Genomic DNA, 19,398 nt, shown 5'->3' on the forward strand with positions numbered 1-19,398 from the left:
TGAATAAAATATGCATTTTTGCTTCATTTTTTTGTTGTTTTGAGGGAAAAGAAACATATGCATAAAAGCCCGAATTCTCAACAGAGGACAAAGTAGGTTATTAGAAAGGACTAAGCAGATAAACAAGTATGGCAAAATTATCCTCATGCCGTCCACCCCTGTGTCCTTGTTAAAATCTCTAGCTCTCAGTATGGCCTTTCCTGCCCTCCAGTCATCATTAAAGAGAAAGACGGGAGCTTGAGAGTCCAACAGAGGCATCAACACGCATCACTTCTCCTCTGCTCGAAACGCTCAGCTCTCAGCAATCCACTAGCCCCTGACGGACCTATTTACCGCACAAAGTGAATTGTGTTTGGCTGCAAACTATGCTTCCAAATGTTCCTTTGATACCCTCTCTCTCTTTCCCCCTCGCCATCTCCTCTGTCTCTCTCTGGTTCTGACCAGCTCATGGAAATAGAAGAACTGTTTGGCCAGTTTATTGCTGGTGTAGCACTACTTATGGGCTCAGCAGGCTCAGATGAGAAAGCCACACTGTGCCAGGCTGATGGGACACACTCCAGCTGTAGAGGCACTCACTCCAAAACACAGACTTACAAACTCCTTCCTCTTTGACTTGATGTTTTTGTTTCACTATGGAAGAAAAAAAAAAGAATGAATAAAAAAGTTTCCTTCAAGTAGCTCCCCAGGCTTTTCCCTGGGGACTGGATGAAACCCAGTTGAAAAACAAAGAATAGAAACAATAGGAAAAATCTGCTTCTTTTGCACAATTTTAAACCCCAAAGAGATAAACTATGAGAGTTTTGTAAACAGCAAGGAAAAGCTGATGGCTAGATATTCCAGATAAAGAGAGAAGGAAAGAAGCAGCAGCGAATAAAGCAGCAGTCTTGTGGAATGTTTTTTGATGAATTACAGCGTGCACCGCAATCTTAAAGTCAAGAGCTTGCCTATGAGCGAGTCAAACCACACATTCTGTTGTGACAGAATCCCTGAATTTTAAACCTCCTGCAACTCAAGCCTTTGCACAGCAAGTTAAACATTTATTTATTAATTTATTCGACAGGTGTGCGAGCTCAGCCTCTAACCTTCAACATGCAGCACTTATATATAGCGTATAATTACAGCCTTATCAAAAAAGGAAAGGTTTTACAGAAATAAAAATTTCCATCTGTAATTGTTGACAAATTCTGATTTTGAATGCTAAACGAAGACATGGTTATACACTCTTCATGTTTCTGCTGCTTCTTTATTTACAGGAAGTTCTAAACCAATAAACTAATGTGCCTATTAGGGCACAGAAGAAAAGAAATACTGTTCTACTCTTTTGACTTTGAGAATGGCAGGATTTCATGCTTTCTTCTCATATCAAACAAGAGGCTTCACTAAAACTTCTGTGACAAATTGCATTGTTATACAGTTATAAAAATAGAACTGAACCTTAAGCAACCTTTCTGAAATAACCTGATAAAGGAAAGAAAGGATGCATAAAAAAGGAATAAACAATCATTAGCTTCACTGTGACCCTATGGGACCTCACACTGTGCAAGAGTTTGCTGTTTAGGTGTCTAAGGGGAAAACTTCTCAGGGTCAATCAGGGCTGTTTAAATACCGTAAGGCATTGTGGCTGTAGCTGCATCAGGGGAACACAGCATAATCATCTGCAAGGATGTGGCAAACAAACTAGTTATGCTAATGTATTTCTGTTATTTATCACCATCCATTATACATATCCCAATCAGCCTTACTTGTTAAATGCCCTCAAGAAATCCCAGCTGTAAATTAAGAACACATCAGCGATGCGGCCAATCACATCTGTCACTTACGCTGACAAGCATCTGAGGGAACGGTCCTCGAGAATTTTCAGCCACATTGATTGGTGGGATTACCCAGTCCCTCTTCTGTCTTTGTAGACCCTTGGTGATGTTGCGACCGGACCTTGGGAACATGATGACAGGAGGTGGTGTTTGTACCGCCTCCTTCTTCTCTTTTCTCCCAGCAACTTTCTTTTCATTCTCTGTGACCTTAAAGACAGAACAACAAGGTTTTACTTAGGATGCTACAATAGTAATTGATGTTATGCTAAAAGTCAAAGCACAATTTTGCAGATAAAAGACATTTTTATAGGTTTAGCATATTTATTTTATATCTCTGTGAACTTTGAAATCTTTTATTATCTCTTCACTAAGAAAATGTCAAGGCTTTTTTAGCAGTTAGCTGTATGTCAAACCACTTTCTTGGGTACCAGCTTTTGAACGCTTGCTGTAGCTGCAATGATCAATCATCACCTTAAAAAAACATCAAACTCATCAGCTAAGATGGCAGTTGGCACTGTCACCTGTTTGTTTTTTTTAAATATAAAAACAAGTATTACATATAAGGAGGTATCTACTCTTTGTCCTTTAACTAGTATTTCTGCAGAGAAGTCTGAAGTTGCTATGGAAACAAAGTGCACAATGCAATGATTTTGAAAGATCTAATGGACCCAGTCAGACACAAGATCATTCATCCATTCATTTCATCATTCGCCAAATCAGTCCTTCACTTGGGCAAAAAACAAGTCTTTTTGCAAGTAATTGGAGATATGGCAGCTTGGATAAAGAAAAAAAAAGTCAACCAAAAACCTTTTTGCAACTAAAAAAATTTAACACAATAATTGTATATACAGTTGGGGAAATATTTTAAGGTTGAACAGTCTAATTTTTATCGTGGTTTTATTTTAATTTATAGAGACAAAATGTGAAAAAAAAAAAATCCAGAATAAACACATTATATAAAAGTTGCATGTCATGGAGTGAAATAAGGATTTGATGCACTTCAACCCAACCAGAATTCTGGCTCCCAAAAACTGTCTCTATGCCCGTGTGGTGCACATAACATTCAACCACACAATCAATTACAGACACTCCTGATCTCAGCTTGTTATGTGTATAAAGCACACCCGTCGACAGAATCAATTTCATCTATTCCCACCTCTCCAACGCAATGGGCAAGACCAAAGAGTTGTCAAAGAATGTCAGGGACAAGACTGTAGACTTACATGAGGCTGGAACAGGCTACGAGACTGTAAGCAAGAAACTGGTGAGAAAGTGACAACTGTTGGTGCAATTATTTGGAAATGGAAGAAATATAAAATGGACATCAGTTGCCCTCAGTCTGGAGCTCCATGCAAGATCTTGCCTCGTAAGGGGATGAAGATCACGAAAAAGGTGATGGGGTGCAGCGTAAAACTATATAGGAGTTTGTTAATGATCAAAAGGCACTACAGTCCTCAAGAACACCACTGGTAACACACTACGCTGTAATGGACTGAAATCTGCGTCAGATGAAACCAAAATCAAGCTTTTTGGCAACTCAACCTGCTATGTGTTGAGGAAGAGAAATGCATACTATTCCCACAGTCAAGAACGTTGGTGGAAACATTAAGCTTTGAGGCTATGTTTCTCCTAAGGGTACATGATGACTTTACTGCACCGAGGGTCCAATGCAGTGTAAAATCTTGGATAAGAACTTCTTTCCTTTAGCCAGAAGACTGAACATGGGTTGTGAATAGGTCTTCAAAACATAACACCAAGGCAAAGAGTGGCTAAAGACGCAAATTAAAGTCATGGAATGGCCTAGCGAGTCTCCAGATCTCAATCCTATGGAAAATCTGTGGAGGGAGCTATAAGTTGCCAAACAGCAGCCAAGAAACTAAAAGGATTTAGAAAGCCAAGGAAAGTGACAAAACCCCTCGTCAGATGTGTGCAAACCTGGTGACCAACTACAAGCAGCGTCTTACTGTGCTTGCTAACAAATATTCAGTTATTATTTGCTTGGAGAACAAATACTTATTTCAATCAATGCTATATAAATAAATTTTTGGTTGATATTCTGTATTTCCACTGACTGTTCATTTCTTTGTAAGTGAACAAACTTACAAATTCAGCAGGGTTTCAAAAAATGTTTTCCCCAGTGTATTAGTAAGAAAAAAAGCAAAAATAAGTGAGAAAGAAACGGAGTCTTTCTAACGCTTCACAAAACTCAATGGAAATACCAGCAGTACAATTCGCTGGCAGACCACATGAAAATTTCATGTGCCAAATGGTGTGTAAATTTACCTTAATGCACCAAACTTGCTTTAAATTCAGAGCATTAGCAGATTTTCTGCAAAAGCTTTCCAACAATTTGTCCTTTTTACGATAGTGCGTGCAATTCTACAAGCCTAATTTCAAAATTTGGGATGCTGTGTTAAATAAAGATAACACAAAAGAATGCTATAATTTGCAAGTCATAAAAGTCAGTTAATGGAAAATGGCACAAAAAGAACATTATGATTATTGTTATAAATGTGCACTGAGATTTTTTTCTTCTTTTTTGAAAAAATAAATGCATTTTAAATTTAATGACAGTAATATGCACCCATGATACATATTGTTGATAAGTACTCTTCTCTTCTCAAACAAATGATTATATGTTTATACTCAGTACAATTCTCACTTTAGTTATGTGCACACGAATTACTCCAGAAAATCTCTCATTTTTAACCAAGACACATAGGAGCAATAACAATGATATAGCAATTGTAAAAGACTATGGCTCTTAAAACATGTAAACATTTCTTATCAGAAGAACGCCATATGAGAAACACTTTGGTCAAAGGAGCTTGCAAAGAAAAGCGTCTGGACTTCTTTAAGTTTACTTGAAGACGTTTCACCTCTCATCCGAGAAGCTTCTTCAGTTCTAAGGTCAAATGGTGGAGAGTCCCAGATATAAACCTAGTGGGAGTATCCCCCCACAGAGGGACAAAAGGACCCCCTGATGATCCTCTAATCGCCTGAGCCAAGGTGTGCAACTGGGTGTGGGTCCCAATCAGCCAGAGTTTCGGGTGTGTTCATTGTGAAACCTGGCCCCACCTTATCATGCGAATTCCTGAGGTCAGATGGCCCAGGATGTGAGTGGGCATTAAGGCGTCTGGGAAGGGATCTCAAAACTGGATTATAGATGGCAGAGAGTTGGTGTCGTAAACCCCCGCCTCTGTTCAAAGATGGTCGCTCACAGTGGACATAGATGGCTTCTTTCACTCCTCTTTCAAACCATCTGTCCTCTCTGTCCAAAATGTGAACATTGGCATCCTCGAAAGAGTGTCCTTTATCCTTAAGATGCAGATGGACTGCTGAGTCTTGTCCTGTGGAGGTGGCTCTTCTGTGTTGTGCCATGCGCTTGTGAAGTGGCTGTTTGGTCTCTCCAATGTAGAGGTCTGGGCATTCCTCGCTGCACTGTACAGCATACACCACATTGTTAAGTCTGTGTTTTGGCGTTTTGTCTTTCGGGTGAACCAGTTTTTGTCTGAGCGTGTTGCTGGGTCTGAAATGCACCGGGATGTCATGCTCGGAGAAAACTCTCCTAAGTTTTTCTGATACACCGGCTACATAGGGGATGACAATGTTGTTGCGTCTGTCCTTCTTATCCTCCCTCGTTGGTGTCTGGTCTTCTTTTCTGTGCCTCATTCCTCGCTACAGTGCAGCGAGGAATGCCCAGACCTCTACATTGGAGAGACCAAACAGCCACTTCACAAGCGCATGGCACAACACAGAAGAGCCACCTCCACAGGACAAGAAAAGAAGACCAGACACCAACGAGGGAGGATAAGAAGGACAGACGCAACAACATTGTCATCCCCTATGTAGCCGGTGTATCAGAAAAACTTAGGAGAGTTTTCTCCGAGCATGACATCCCGGTGCATTTCAGATCCAGCAACACGCTCAGACAAAAACTGGTTCACCCGAAAGACAAAACGCCAAAACACAGACTTAACAATGTGGTGTATGCTGTACAGTGCAGCGAGGAATGCCCAGACCTCTACATTGGAGAGACCAAACAGCCACTTCACAAGCGCATGGCACAACACAGAAGAGCCACCTCCACAGGACAAGACTCAGCAGTCCATCTGCATCTTAAGGATAAAGGACACTCTTTCGAGGATGCCAATGTTCACATTTTGGACAGAGAGGACAGATGGTTTGAAAGAGGAGTGAAAGAAGCCATCTATGTCCACTGTGAGCGACCATCTTTGAACAGAGGCGGGGGTTTACGACACCAACTCTCTGCCATCTATAATCCAGTTTTGAGTTCCCTTCCCAGACGCCTTAACGCCCACTCACATCCTGGGCCATCTGACCTCAGGAATTCGCATGATAAGGTGGGGCCAGGTTTCACAATGAACACACCCGAAACTCTGGCTGATTGGGACCCACACCCAGTTTCACACCTTGGCTCAGGCGATTAGAAGATCATCAGGGGGTCCTTTTGTCCCTCTGTGGGGGGATACTCCCACTAGGTTTATATCTGGGACTCTCCACCATTTGACCTTAGAACTGAAGAAGCTTCTCGGATGAGAGGTGAAACGTCTTCAAGTAAACTTAAAGAAGTCCAGACGCTTTTCTTTGCAAGCTCCTTTGACTACGATGACCTGGATGACTGAGAACCTTCACAGACGAGAAACACTTTGTGTCATCACGCGTAGACTCAAGCAGGACAGAGGTGATGTTAATTCTGTGCGAGTATGTATGTGCATATATTTAAAAGAAACCATAAACTTCATACCTTTTGTCATTTATACCAGGCATAAAAAGCCCATTAACAGAAAGTGTGTCTGGAGTTGGATTTACAGCCTCTTTCAACAGACAATGACAGCTGAGTCACAGACACACACCTCAATCAAACAGTACGCACCCATCATACACTTTTCTCACACCATCCCTATAGGCACAGAGAAATGACCACCACAAAACTGTCTTTTTGAAAGATGCTCAAATAAGGAACTCAAATGTGAAAGGAACCCATTTTCAATCTCCTAAAGAACATTAACTCATCCATGAGTCAGAACAGCTACATCAAATGCTGGAGTTATGACGGACATCAAATAAGTAATGTCTGTGTGGAAATACTGCAAACCACATGACTGTGAACAGACAATGAACAGAGTGTACAAAAATTTGCTTTATTGCAGATCCTTCCAAGATGTGCTAAAACAAGCAAAAATCGTTGAAATTACAGTAGTAGAACTTTTAGTGTGACACCTGATTCCCTTCATTATCAAATATATTATTCCTTCTGTTAAAGTATATTGCTTTATACATACACGATTTATCTCTAAAGCTACAGTTTAGAGCCCATCATCTGCAAGTTTACAGCTTCGCGTTTACTGTTCCAGTAGCAAAAGGTAATATTAAAGTGATACTATCTGCAGAGTTGTTCGACGGTAAGTTTACCAACACAGCTCAGGGTTACAAGATAGTAAAACATGTCAAGAATTCAGTCACGAACATCATAGCTGAAGCTATGCATCACTTGCACTCTGTCTCAATCACAGTCCCTTGAGCTATCCCTAGCTTTCGTGCTCCCCTCTGCCCTCTTCTTGCAGTGTTATTGTTTTTCTCTGTCTCCCCCTAGTCAGTAGGTACTGACAGCTTGTCTCAATAACATGGATTCCTCAAGCACTGGGCTGTGTTAGGCTGATGGTGCACCAGCAGGTAAAACAGCTGCACAAAGCTTTACTAACCAAACACTCATACCAGCAGACAGCAAGAAATTTGTAGTTTGTGTCTTTGTTATGTCTCCTCCAGGATCGCTAATCGAGGCAAGTAAATCAACTTTCATTTGTACAGGGTAGCCCATACCTAGCAGTTCCCCCATTTAAATGCACAGTGTGCGAAAACTGAAATTATAAAAGAGATATAAACAGGACAAACATATGGAGACAGTACAATCATGTCATCTGCACATCTGTGATGTGAATCTCCCATTCCAGAACATTTATTCAACTGTTACACCACTACTAGCAGTTTGAACAGTTAATACAAGGCAGGATGGATTTGTGCTTTCATATTGTTTATGCCAAATTTTGACCCCACCCATCCAAATATCTCCATAGAAACTGAGACTGTAAAGAAAAAAAAATTGGTAACATTTTCCAATCTTATGTCATCCCACTCTGATGAAATGCATCCTTAGATTCCTGTTTTTAGCACCCGGTCTGGTCTTCTACTGCTGTTGCTCATGTACTTCAAGTTTGATGTGTTATTGTTGTCTGCATACCGTAGTTGCAGTAAGTGTTTATTTGAGTTACTGTTGCCTTCCTATCAGCACTCTGGCCATTTCCCTTGAATTTTGGCATGAACAAAATATTTACAACTAGAGAACTGCTCACTAGATATTTTCTCTTTTTTGGACCATTCTCTGTCAAAGTTAGAGATAGAAATCTCAGTTTCTTGGCAGTTTTTGAAACACTCAGACCAGCCTCCTAACAACCATGCCATGTTTAAAGTCACTTAATCACCTTTGTTTCCCATTTTGCTTGCTACGTCTAAATGCCTAAATGAATTCCAGCCCTGTGATTGGCTGATTTGATATTTGCATTACTGAACAGGTGAACAGGTGTGTCTAACAAAGTGACCAATATTTTGGATATATCTAACTAGTGGTTAATAATTTTGCATTTAAAATATGGAAATAAATATGTTACAGTGTGTACATGTGAGCATGTGTGATGGGAGGGAGTATAAAAAATCCAGCATCATAGACTCATTTGTAAAAATAAACAAATAACTAAGTAAAGAACAGGTTCAGTTACATTGTATTTCCATTAAAGGTGATTAGTGCCGTTTATCTTTCTTCGAGTTTTTCGATTTCTATTACTTCTGTGAAATGTGTAGCTTTACAGTTCCTCCCCAGCAGCTGACATTTGAGAATAAAAATAAAATACAACACAGAAGCAGTCTACAGTGTTGGAAGATGGCAATGGCTTCTGGCACATATTGAAAGTTGAAGGTCCTGTATGATGCAGTCTATAAAAAGTGTTTTTCTTTGTCTCTGTTTGTTCTTGCCTGGTCAAGGTCCCTCAGAGGGTTGGCTTGTATCTGCCAGCGGAAACAATGCTTTCAAGGCTGACTTCATTAGATGGACGCCCAAGAAAAAAGCTTTTAAGGCTGCTTTAAAGAAAATGTGTCAAGCAACCTGGCATATGGTGTGTATGTGTTTGTGTGGGTGGGTAGGGATGTGGGGTGTGGAGGAGCATGGGCTTAGGTGTCATGTTCAGTTTCATCAACCAAGTGCTCTACTTCAGACATCTTGGACTGTGAAATCCAGGGCACTTTAAGTAATAGTGCAAAAGGAGAGATTTTTACACAGGTAAAGGATTACGGTAGGTGAGGAGACCACATTCACATTCAAAGAAAGACTGGATTTGCTGCTCCACATGGCCATATGCAATAAATATTTAATGTACCATCCACAAAATTACTGCTCTTAAGGGTTGAAATTATAAAAGCTTCTGCATTAGTAGATTTTTACCACTTTTGTACAAAGACTTTAAACTTAAAAAGGCCAATATTATAATAACATTTAATAATATTTCCCATAGCTCCCATAGCTCTGTTTTTGGTTTCCATCGTTTGCTCCTGCTGGCTTAAAAATTTAAGAGAACAGGAAGCAAAACAAACCCACAGACGTCATATTTCCACTGCTTATCTCTACTTTATGATATTCCATGAAAGCTTAAGTTGTGAAACCATGCCTTACAAACCCGCTGTAAGCTGTGGACAGGAATAAGCCTCACGTGTGATTTGTCCCTAGAAGTTGGCAGTCCAGCAAAAGCTAGCTTAGTTTATAGTCAGTTCTAGTAATTTAGATGAAATTGCCCATTAACTAACGCAGAGGGAAAGGTGCTCTTTTGAATTTTAGAGGAAAGTTTTTTAAGCCTGAAGTTCAGCACCACATCATATGTACCCTAAATAATTAATTGAAACAATTAGGTACAAATAATTATATAGAAGCAAAAAAAAAAAAGACGTGTTATGAGTTCCTATGACTGTGGGAGGGTTCCACTCACTGTTGTTTATTTCAGTCTTCTAAGAGCACAACAACAGTAAAATCTGTCTATCATCTTTGGATCTTGTAGGGAAAGAACTAGCTCAGTCAGCAAATTAACAAATCAAACCATCCTCCATGCTGTGCAGCAGTCTGTTGTCCATACTGGGATCCATTCCCGAGTGAGCAAAGTTCAGCAGCACTTTAGACCTCAGCATGCCACTGTACTCCTGCCATGGGCCCTGAACAGACAGCTGAGGCAGCAAAGTGGAGCTCTCCATTGCATCCCCAGCGACATCCCATCACTGCCACACTTTTCCCATACAAAAAACAACAAAAAAATAGACCAAATAAAACAGTGATCTTCTTTACAACATTGCGTCAGTTCTTTGAGGTCTGCAGGCATTCATTTATACACAGCTCTAAGGTTAATGCTAAGGCCTCACTGCAGCATTTCAATCAGGTTGATGTTTGAACTTTGGCTGAAACACTTCTGTTATTGATTTGCAACTCTGCTTGAGACCATTGTCCTTTTTCATTACCCAGTTTTGGCCAAGCTTTAGTTTTAGGACAGATGTTGTAACATTTGACAATACTTTACTGTACAGGTGAGTTTATCATCGACTCAGTGATTATAAGGTCCTGAGCATTATAGCCAAACATTTTCACTTTGGTCTCATCTGTCCATGGAAAGGACATTGTTTCAGAAATCTTTCAGACAAGCCATACTTGTTCAGTCTTTTTTTTAATTATACAATCAAAAACTTTAAGATTTACCATGCTAACTGATTCCTGTAGAGTCTGAGATGTAACTTTTGGATGTTTTTGCAAATTCTTTTAGTACTGCATGGTCTGACCTTGGGGTGAATCTGCTGGGATGTGATGTCCACTTCTGGGAAGATCGTAGCACTTTACTGGTTTGAATTCTCCAAACGAGTAAACTGCCAAAATTTAGATTTTTCAAGAGGTGATCACACTTGTGGATGACCAGTTAATGAACTGCATGTCATTATCAGCACCTGCCTGCTACATCCCCCCCTTAATTTCTATGCAGAGAGTCCTACGAAAGCTTATTTTTTCATGATTGATTTTGTGTGTTTCAAAATAACACTTTAGTACTGTTTTGAAAAGGCTTGAAAAAAATAATTTTAAATTAAATGTACATTAAAATTGTTGCAAATGCAATAACAATAACAATATTAATATTGTATTCAGCTTTTCAATTAGAATGGAAAGACATCCTCACTTGGAACATTATTTTGTGTCTGTTAGCCAATAACAGCATGAATAAATAAAGAAAATAATCAGATACAAATGTCATCTGCTAAGGAGCACAACAGGAGCCCATCCGCTCCTGTTAATACAAATAGCCCTGCAGCCTCTTCAGATATCACAGTTAAGGTGTTTTTATCAGAATTTTAAAGACAAATTATTTCCAAAATAACAAAAAAGACAATATGGAAAATTATATTGGTATTCAGTCATAATATTTTAGAGAAATCTGTAAGCCTCCTTTGTTCTCCACCAAATCCAGATAGTAATCGTCAGTTCTATTTCATGATTTCGATATTCAATAAATTGCTGTAAACACGAACTGAAAAACACTAAAACTAAATTGCTGTCTTTATGCTCATGGATAATGGATAAATGTATATTGAGCTTTTTGCTAAAAACACCAGGCTTTGGAAACATTGCTGATGTGTAAGTGGTGTATACAATCAAACACACACACAAAATAAAAGGGCCAATTTAAAAAAAAAAATACTAAATGTGGTAAAGTTTCTAATTATTTCAAGGTAAAGCACAACCTCCATGACTTACCTTTTAATAGTATGCCTTAATGTCATAAAAAACAGCATCTCAACCCTCATCATTTTAAAAACCTTACTGTGCAAGATTGTGTAATCCAATCAAAGATCTGACCTGTTGATTACATTAGATGCCACTAAAGTGTATAGATGACTTTAATATGAATAAAATACTGTTTAAAGTAACTGCAAAGCAAACAAGTATTCTAATATATAATCAAATGTAGTGGAATATCATAAAATATTCAGTGCATATTCAGACATAAAATGAGTAAAAACTAAGTGAACTGTGAGCCTATGCCAGCAGTTTAGTTATATATGAATTAGTTAAATATGACTGTGTTTAAATTCTCGCCATGTAAAGTTGCCAGTTTAGGAACTGAAACATTTGCTATTTTGACCAACAGGGGTGCTACAGTACAACCCACTGCACTGGAACTGACAAAAATCCTGATCATCCTTGATCAGCTTGTGCTCATTCTCAGAGTCAGAAAAGAAAGAACCAGCAGTCTCCCCTCCTCCTCTTGTACTGTGTCACCCACCTGCACAAGAGGCAGACTAGTCCTAACAAATTTTACCATATTCTGTTTCCTGCACTGTGCGGTTTGGGGAAACTTGAGCATGACTAGGGTATCAGTCACGGTTTTCTGTCTCATCTGCCGGCCAAAATAGTTTTCTGCCAGAAACTCAGTGTGGTCCTTTGCATTCAGTCCATATTCAAGAAACTAATGTCTGCTAAGCATAACGTGCCCGTGTGCACAAACCCAGTTTGTGCACACGGGCATGAGCGAAATGAGACAGATGTGAGTTAGGCCCGGATAAATGCATTCTTTTTCTTCAGAGAGAGGAAAGCTTCATGGGGTTGACTGCAGGGGATGGCTGCCCCACATCCCACCAGTGCAGTGAGGGGAGGCAGAGGTGGAACAAGACATGTTTGGGATGGATTGAGGGAGATGAGGAGTCAGTTGTCAGAAGCAGATGTGACCCCCCTCACCTCCCTCTGCCTAAATAAGTCATGCTCTAAATCCTTTTATCTACACATGCTAACAGGTACTAGTGAGTTCCCTGAGGAGAAATGTAGAGAGAAAAACATGCACAACAAGAAAAAAAACCATAAAAACGTAGAGACACAGAGAGAAAGATCTCTGCCCGTCACTGCAGCAAAAGGCTTAAGCAGGTTTTTCTTTCACCATGGTATAATTCTGATCAAACTTCAACTCCGATTCACTCTTTCTTACTCATATTCACACAGAAAAATTACAGGATGGTGATGCAACAGATTTAGAAAAATAGGAAAAGCAGAGATATGTGATCACTTATTCAAACTCTTATGAAAGACGGAGGAAAAGGAGCAACAGCAAACTGGAGTTAGTAGACTTTTTAAAGACAGCTTTATAGATTCTAGAGATTTCGTTATTTTTCTTAATACAACACAGACGGGGCACACATTCTCTGGCATGCAACCCTGCACAGATTAAACCTTTAGGTGCCAAGCGAAGACACAAGCACACATAGAGCATACGTAGCAATGAAAATTTAACGCAAAATTAGCATAATACACACTTGATCCAACATAATCTCCCACAATAAAATAACATTCTTGCACACATGCTTATGCACAGTAATGCTATGTGAACAGGAGTCACTGAGTGTGAAATGGATGCCCCCCAATCCTCAACCAAGCTCCCCCCCACCCACAGCCCTGGTGCCATCAGCCTTAGCCAGCTGGCGGTGGTCCCAGCACTTCCCCTCCACGCCACTGCCTCCCCATAACCCTGCATGCTTTGATATCAGCCAGCCCCTGGCTACCCAGACATCTGGAAGTTATTATTCAACAGAGCACACCACAAAGCACCATTTCCATAATGAAACATCACATTTTGTTTTAGCGCCCTGCTTTCTCCTGCTGTCCTCATACATGTTTGTTACAACTTGTAGCATATTTCTGACCTCTGACCATCTTGTTTGATTGCTTGTCTATTCTTTGCTCCTCGGGATATACATATTAATTGACTCAGTGGAAAATTACGTTTAAAAATGCATTCATTTGACCTTTGACACTTTAGTACTGAAACTCAGTCGAGTGAAAAAGCCAGCATTAACTATAAAAGAGCGTAATTAAAGATCAACCTATTCAGAGCCAGAACAATACACACTCTTCCCCTCATTCCCATTAACTACCAGCAGATATCCCACTCTCTGTTTGGCTCTGTGAATTTATGACTGACATATTGCCATTGCTTCCATTTTCTAGCATTGCACACGACTACCGTCTGATTGTTAGCATAATGGAAATGTTTCACTGCTTTTATTTTCATCACAACAATGATTGGCTAAAAGTTTCTGACCAGCCAGGGACCAGAATTGTCTGATTCTCATTCTTGCAGCTAGCAGCTCCCTTTCATGCAGGAGTAGAGGCAAAAAAGTTGTGCACACCTTTCAAAGCCACATGCTAGCGATAAATTATCGTTAGCGTGGAAGTTCCTCACAGAGAGTGAGGGCACAACGTTTGGCAATGTGCCCAACTGCCACAAAATGTTTGTAACAGTAAACCTAATCAAACTCTTTAACGACCTCCCTTATGCTGAACGTGGACATTTTAAAGAAGCGAATAAATGGAAAGTGTCTAAAACTAAAGCTATCCACAACTCCGGATCAAATGGGAAAACGAGAAAAGGGTCAATGTCCTGTTATGTGGTGTTAGAAACATCGAGGAAAATGATCTTACTACCTGATAATTGTTTTCTTATATAAATCTATTGCACCTGCTTTTGATTGATAAAGTAAAATATATAAAATAACGTCGGGTGTACAGCAACTCATTTTCAGTTAATTATTTGCACTTCCTTCCAGGAGCATAGATCTTTATTTTCATTTCAGCTGTTGCCAGAGAAAACCATATATTGCATTGAGAAAAAGTAGAATTTTGCTACAATATGCCAGATACAGTTACAAGTTTTAGAAAGAAAACTGATTTTGGCAGGTCATACTTGGGGAAAAATCAGAAATTTTAATTGGGCAAGAAAATTATAATCAGTGCACCAATAATACGCATTTTTTACATAGCAATGATAGTGAAAGCCTGTTCTAAACATTGACAAGATGACACTGACACTGACAATCACTGGGGAACTTTTAGGCTCATATGCATTTGCACTTTTACATGCAGGGAAGATTTTAGCCTGCTTTATTAGAGAAAACCTGCAGAAATAATAGCCAGCTTGGTAGACTGGAAGTTGAAAACTGAAGGTCAGAAATTGGCATTTCTCCCTCTCTCTCAGTGGTCACTGTTTCTGTGCACAGTTCCTTCCAAAAATAAGTGCAATGAACAAACTCAAACTAAAGGTAAAGTTGAATCATTTTTATCCAATCCATGCACAAGTTCGAGCAGATTATGTATTTGTGTTTGCGAATCTGATGACGTCGGCCGTGCAGTCTGAGCCATCAGAGCTGATTTGTGCTGTGGAAAGATCTGATTCACTGGTAAAGTGGCCGTTTAGAGGTTTTTCAGTGAAGAAAGCTGCAGAAAACAGCTAAAGTACATTTAGTTTGATGCAAAAACCAAAATAATGAGCTCAAAGAAGTGACTGGCAGATAATGGCTGCTTCTTACCAAAAACGAGAACTGTCTACTGAGTAAAAACAAATCCTTGGCAGCCTTTTTTCATTTTTTTTTTTAATGTAAGTGAGATTTGATCTGTTCCGGAATTTATTTTCCAATAACTTATGTGAGATGTGCACTTAGTTAATGAACACAGGCCCCTGTTTTTGCCTAATGTAATTAACACTTGGGGTGATATTGGCTCTCAGAGCTGGCCTTGTGGTACCATAGTCATGGGGACAGTTAGGCTCATACTGCTCAGTCTCTGTCTCTGACCTCTGACAGCTTTTAAATAGAAAAGGAAGAGACAAGAACCCCTGGGATACCCAAGGCACAGGATGTTTTCCAATAACAGCTTATGGCTGAGGGGAATCTTACTCTCCCCCTGTGGCAGTCTGATTCTATCACTTTTAACTGTGTGACACTGCTACTTCTTTCTGCTCCACCCCCTCTCTCCCCTTCGCTGAAACCCCAAGGAGTTTTGACCTGATTCTTGGCTGTTACTATCACCAGACCACTGGAGAAAATGTGATAGGAAAAAGAAACTCTGGAACGATAATTGAAATTTGAAGCATGATATTTCTGTGTGTCTGTGCTCGAGCTCATAAAATCTGAAACTCACCTCATTTTCAGTTTGTTGGGATGATGGTAGGTCAATCAGTGCCAACTGCACCATAGTCTCCCAGACATGTGTGTGCGGACCACTTGCTGTCAGTTTCAACTGGACAGGTTCATCCAGGTTGGCTCCCTCTCGTTGGGCAAAGATGGATCCATCTGTCCGCACGCCAAAGAGGGGGTTGCTGCTCTGGAAGACCACACCTTCATTTCCCATGCAGTCATCAAACTTCACTGGAGACACACAAAAAGAGAGGATTTGAATTCACTATTCATCACAGTTGTAGAAACTAAGAAGCAAAACAGGTACAAACACTGGCAAGCATGAAGTTGAAACTGCTTTCCTAACTCACAAAAACATATCTAAACATAGCGTACCTGCAGTACTCACATCTCATTAGGAGGAACATGACAAACTGGCTACTCTTAAGGAAGATTATTTAGCCTAGTCCGACACTGGTGTTTCTCACCATTTAGTCTCTATTAATAATAAGGTCAAGCAGTCACTATGATTAGACTCCTGAGGATTATTGTATGCAGATGCATGCCTCTTTATCCTGTAAATGTAGAGGTGAAACATGACAATGACAAGAAGCTGTAACTGAATTTGATAAAGATGCATGTAAAGATGTCTGCTAGTTTATTGTTAGACTTACAAAGAAGAATACAGCATACACAAGGACGACAAACAACCTTTAAATCTTCTGTCTTCTATATTTAATCTGCTCATATAGTCAGCTTTTTGACAAAGACTATGCTTTTGGCTTTAGTTGTACTTCTTCTCTTTCTCCAATTATAAACTGAAGGCACATACAACATATAGAAAGCGCTGTGGAGTGTGCCACATCATTATCTTACTCTAATGTACAGTAGGGAAACTGCTGAATGAGGATTTAAATAGTTTCTCCTTCTATATGGCTTGGCTTGATAGCATATTTCACAGACTCCTGCAAATCACAGGGTTTGCATTGCTTCAATAGTTTTTCTAAGGCTTTATTACACACATCCACCGGTTTCCATTAGAGAATACAGTGTAAGCGTGTGGAGAAAACTAACAACCTGACCTGAGTGTTATGTAATTTTTGTAGCCGTTATAAATAAAAATATTTTTGCAGTGCAGTTAGCACTTCTTATTTGCTCCTTCTTTCCCTGACAAAATCAACATCTTTCCAAATATTGATTAAACCTATGATTCAGTTTAACCAATTAGGCAAAAAGATTAAAGGAAGCTTACGCTACACAGAAAGTATTGCACTGAGACGGGAAACACAAACCATAATGTAATCTGAGGGATGTTAACGCAGAAAGCCTCTAGAGGTTTGTGTCCTTCATATTCTGTTAAATTAAGATGGCACCATAAACCTGTTCACCATGGAGCTTTCAGAGTTGCCTGGACACTCTTGTGTTTGCTCTCTAATGAAATTCTTGCGCAGTTCATAACAGGATGAGTCACTAGCGAGCACAGCCCATACCAGTCTCCCGTTCTCACTTCCTTTCTCCCTCGCAGCACCTGTAGCCTTCCCACTCAGGGATTAGAGTCCAGATAACATATCAAGGAAACCTTAAGCTGAATGCCATTACTCAGAGATTTCTCATGGCTTTCTCTCTCTCCCAAACCACTACAACAGCTGAAACAAGGTTTCTATTACAGGGTGTAAACTATGATTAAATCCAGCTTTTTTGTGCTGTCTAGCCCTAAAAACACCTGTGATCATGCCAGTGCCCTCCTCTCTAAGGCCGGTTGTTCAGATGGCCACTCAGAGCTCAGTCAGAGGGAATAGCCTCTCAACGATACTGTCCACAGAGTGTATCAGGAGCTGCACAAGAGTCCTGGTGTAGACAGAAAAAGGCAGGATATAGAAGATGGATTACATCAATACAAGAGGCAACAAAGCCTTGGATCATGGATATCATCAGACCATTGCTCTCTTTGTATTGCCGAACAACCCCCACCCCTCCTTGCCTTGCTTGCTTTTTCAGTTTATCTCATTCACTTTTCTCTTTTTGTCCAACCCTGTGTCATTTCTTCTCTACCATCATTTTTTGCAGATTTCCAAAGATTACATCTGGGGGTTGGGGGATGGGGATGATAACAAACACACCAGTTGGCAAACATGTGTCTGTGCAAACAGAGTTTTGGAACACTGCCTGAATATATTAACAATGAGAAGAAGTCAAAAATCAAATTCAAAGCATGCTTTATTATATTTCTAAGTGCTTGTGTCTGTGAAGCATTCGAACACCTGAAAAAAAAACACAAGCAGCAGGTGGTCTGTTGCCCCTTTTCTCTGTGTCCTCCAATTATTGTCTCTTCTCTCTATAAACTAGGCACACAGCCAGCAGTGCAGCCATATTGCAGTTATGGCTGGCATAGGCCTGTAGGCTTATACTTTGCACTAAGAAAAGGGATAATCAGCAAGGGGTGCTTCAAGCCATATTAAAGAAAGCATGCACTTCTGTAGCACTTAAAAGGCATTCGCTATCAAAAATAAATTTTGAATGTATCAGGCTTCATTTTAGGCATGATCACAGACATCAAAAGAAGATTGTTATTTCCATATGTAGTCATTTATATTTGGCATTATGGCTCTGTCCTGGAACCTCGCTATCTTTGCATCAAGAGAGCCAGCAAAACAAGAGGAAGCATCGGTGACAAAAGATCTGACACTGACTAACTCAGACACAGCATGATAGAAGGAGCCGTGGCGGAGATGTGTTGCAAAGTGGCTTGCAGATGTTCAAGAAACATAACAAGCTAAATCAACCCAGTTAGTGTTTTCTATGTGAGATTGGCCAGCTGGATGCTTAAAAGGTCATCAGCTAAGCCCTGGTGTTGAGATCAGCTGATCTGCCGAAACTGTGACTGACTGGACATTAAATAACTTAACCATGCTATGATGATTTTTTTTAATGTGAAAGTAAGAAAATATTTGTAAACATCTTTTGCATGGTCTGAGAGTGATGCTGAAATAATGGGTTCACTTCACACCAAATCATAGTCAACTAATGCGGTAAGGCTAGAAAACAGGGTTAGATAATATCGTAATCTGTCTAGTTTACATATCATGTTTTCTGTCTGTTTACCAGTAAATATCTATATGAATGAATGAATGAATTATTAATTAATCAACCCACAATTACTTCAGAGTGGGCCATCTGTCTCCATCTCAACTCCTTCTCACAAACATCTTGTTAATTCCAGATCTTAATTTCCTAATGTTTTAAAAGCAACAACACCTTAATGCTGTAAACCAGCGGTCCCCAACCCCCGGGCCTCGGACCGGTACCGGTCCGTGAGTCGTTTGGTACCGGGCCGCGAGAGTTGAGGCTCAGGTGTGAAATGTATAGTTTTCAGGGTTTTTATCGGTTTTCGGCGTTATTTTGTTATCGTTTTTATCGTTTACTCGGTTTTCCTTGGTCTTTTCACGTGTGTTATGAATAAATTTTCTTTTTTTCGGTACCGGTACTAGTTTTATTTTGTTGTATTTATCCGCGACACCTTAAAGTCCATGAAAATATTGTCGGGCATAAA

At 39.9% G+C, this 19,398-nt stretch overlaps 1 protein-coding gene across 1 annotated transcript in view; it reads right to left on the bottom strand.

Annotated features, from left to right (window-relative positions):
• LOC146364595 (cadherin-4-like) overlaps positions 1 to 19,398 on the bottom strand; it is a 251,476-nt gene that overhangs the window by 66,468 nt on the left and 165,610 nt on the right. Inside the window, exons 4-5 of the mRNA XM_084915958.1 lie at positions 15,874 to 16,100; positions 1,821 to 2,018 (exon numbers count right to left, since the gene is read on the bottom strand). Of these exons, the coding sequence (XP_084772084.1) occupies positions 1,821 to 2,018; positions 15,874 to 16,100 (425 nt within the window). The remainder of the gene's footprint in view (positions 1 to 1,820; positions 2,019 to 15,873; positions 16,101 to 19,398) is intronic.

Source organism: Perissodus microlepis, chromosome 20, assembly GCF_051167445.1.
Source record: "Perissodus microlepis isolate ML-2025 ecotype Zambia chromosome 20, ASM5116744v1, whole genome shotgun sequence".
Taxonomy (NCBI): domain Eukaryota; kingdom Metazoa; phylum Chordata; class Actinopteri; order Cichliformes; family Cichlidae; genus Perissodus; species Perissodus microlepis.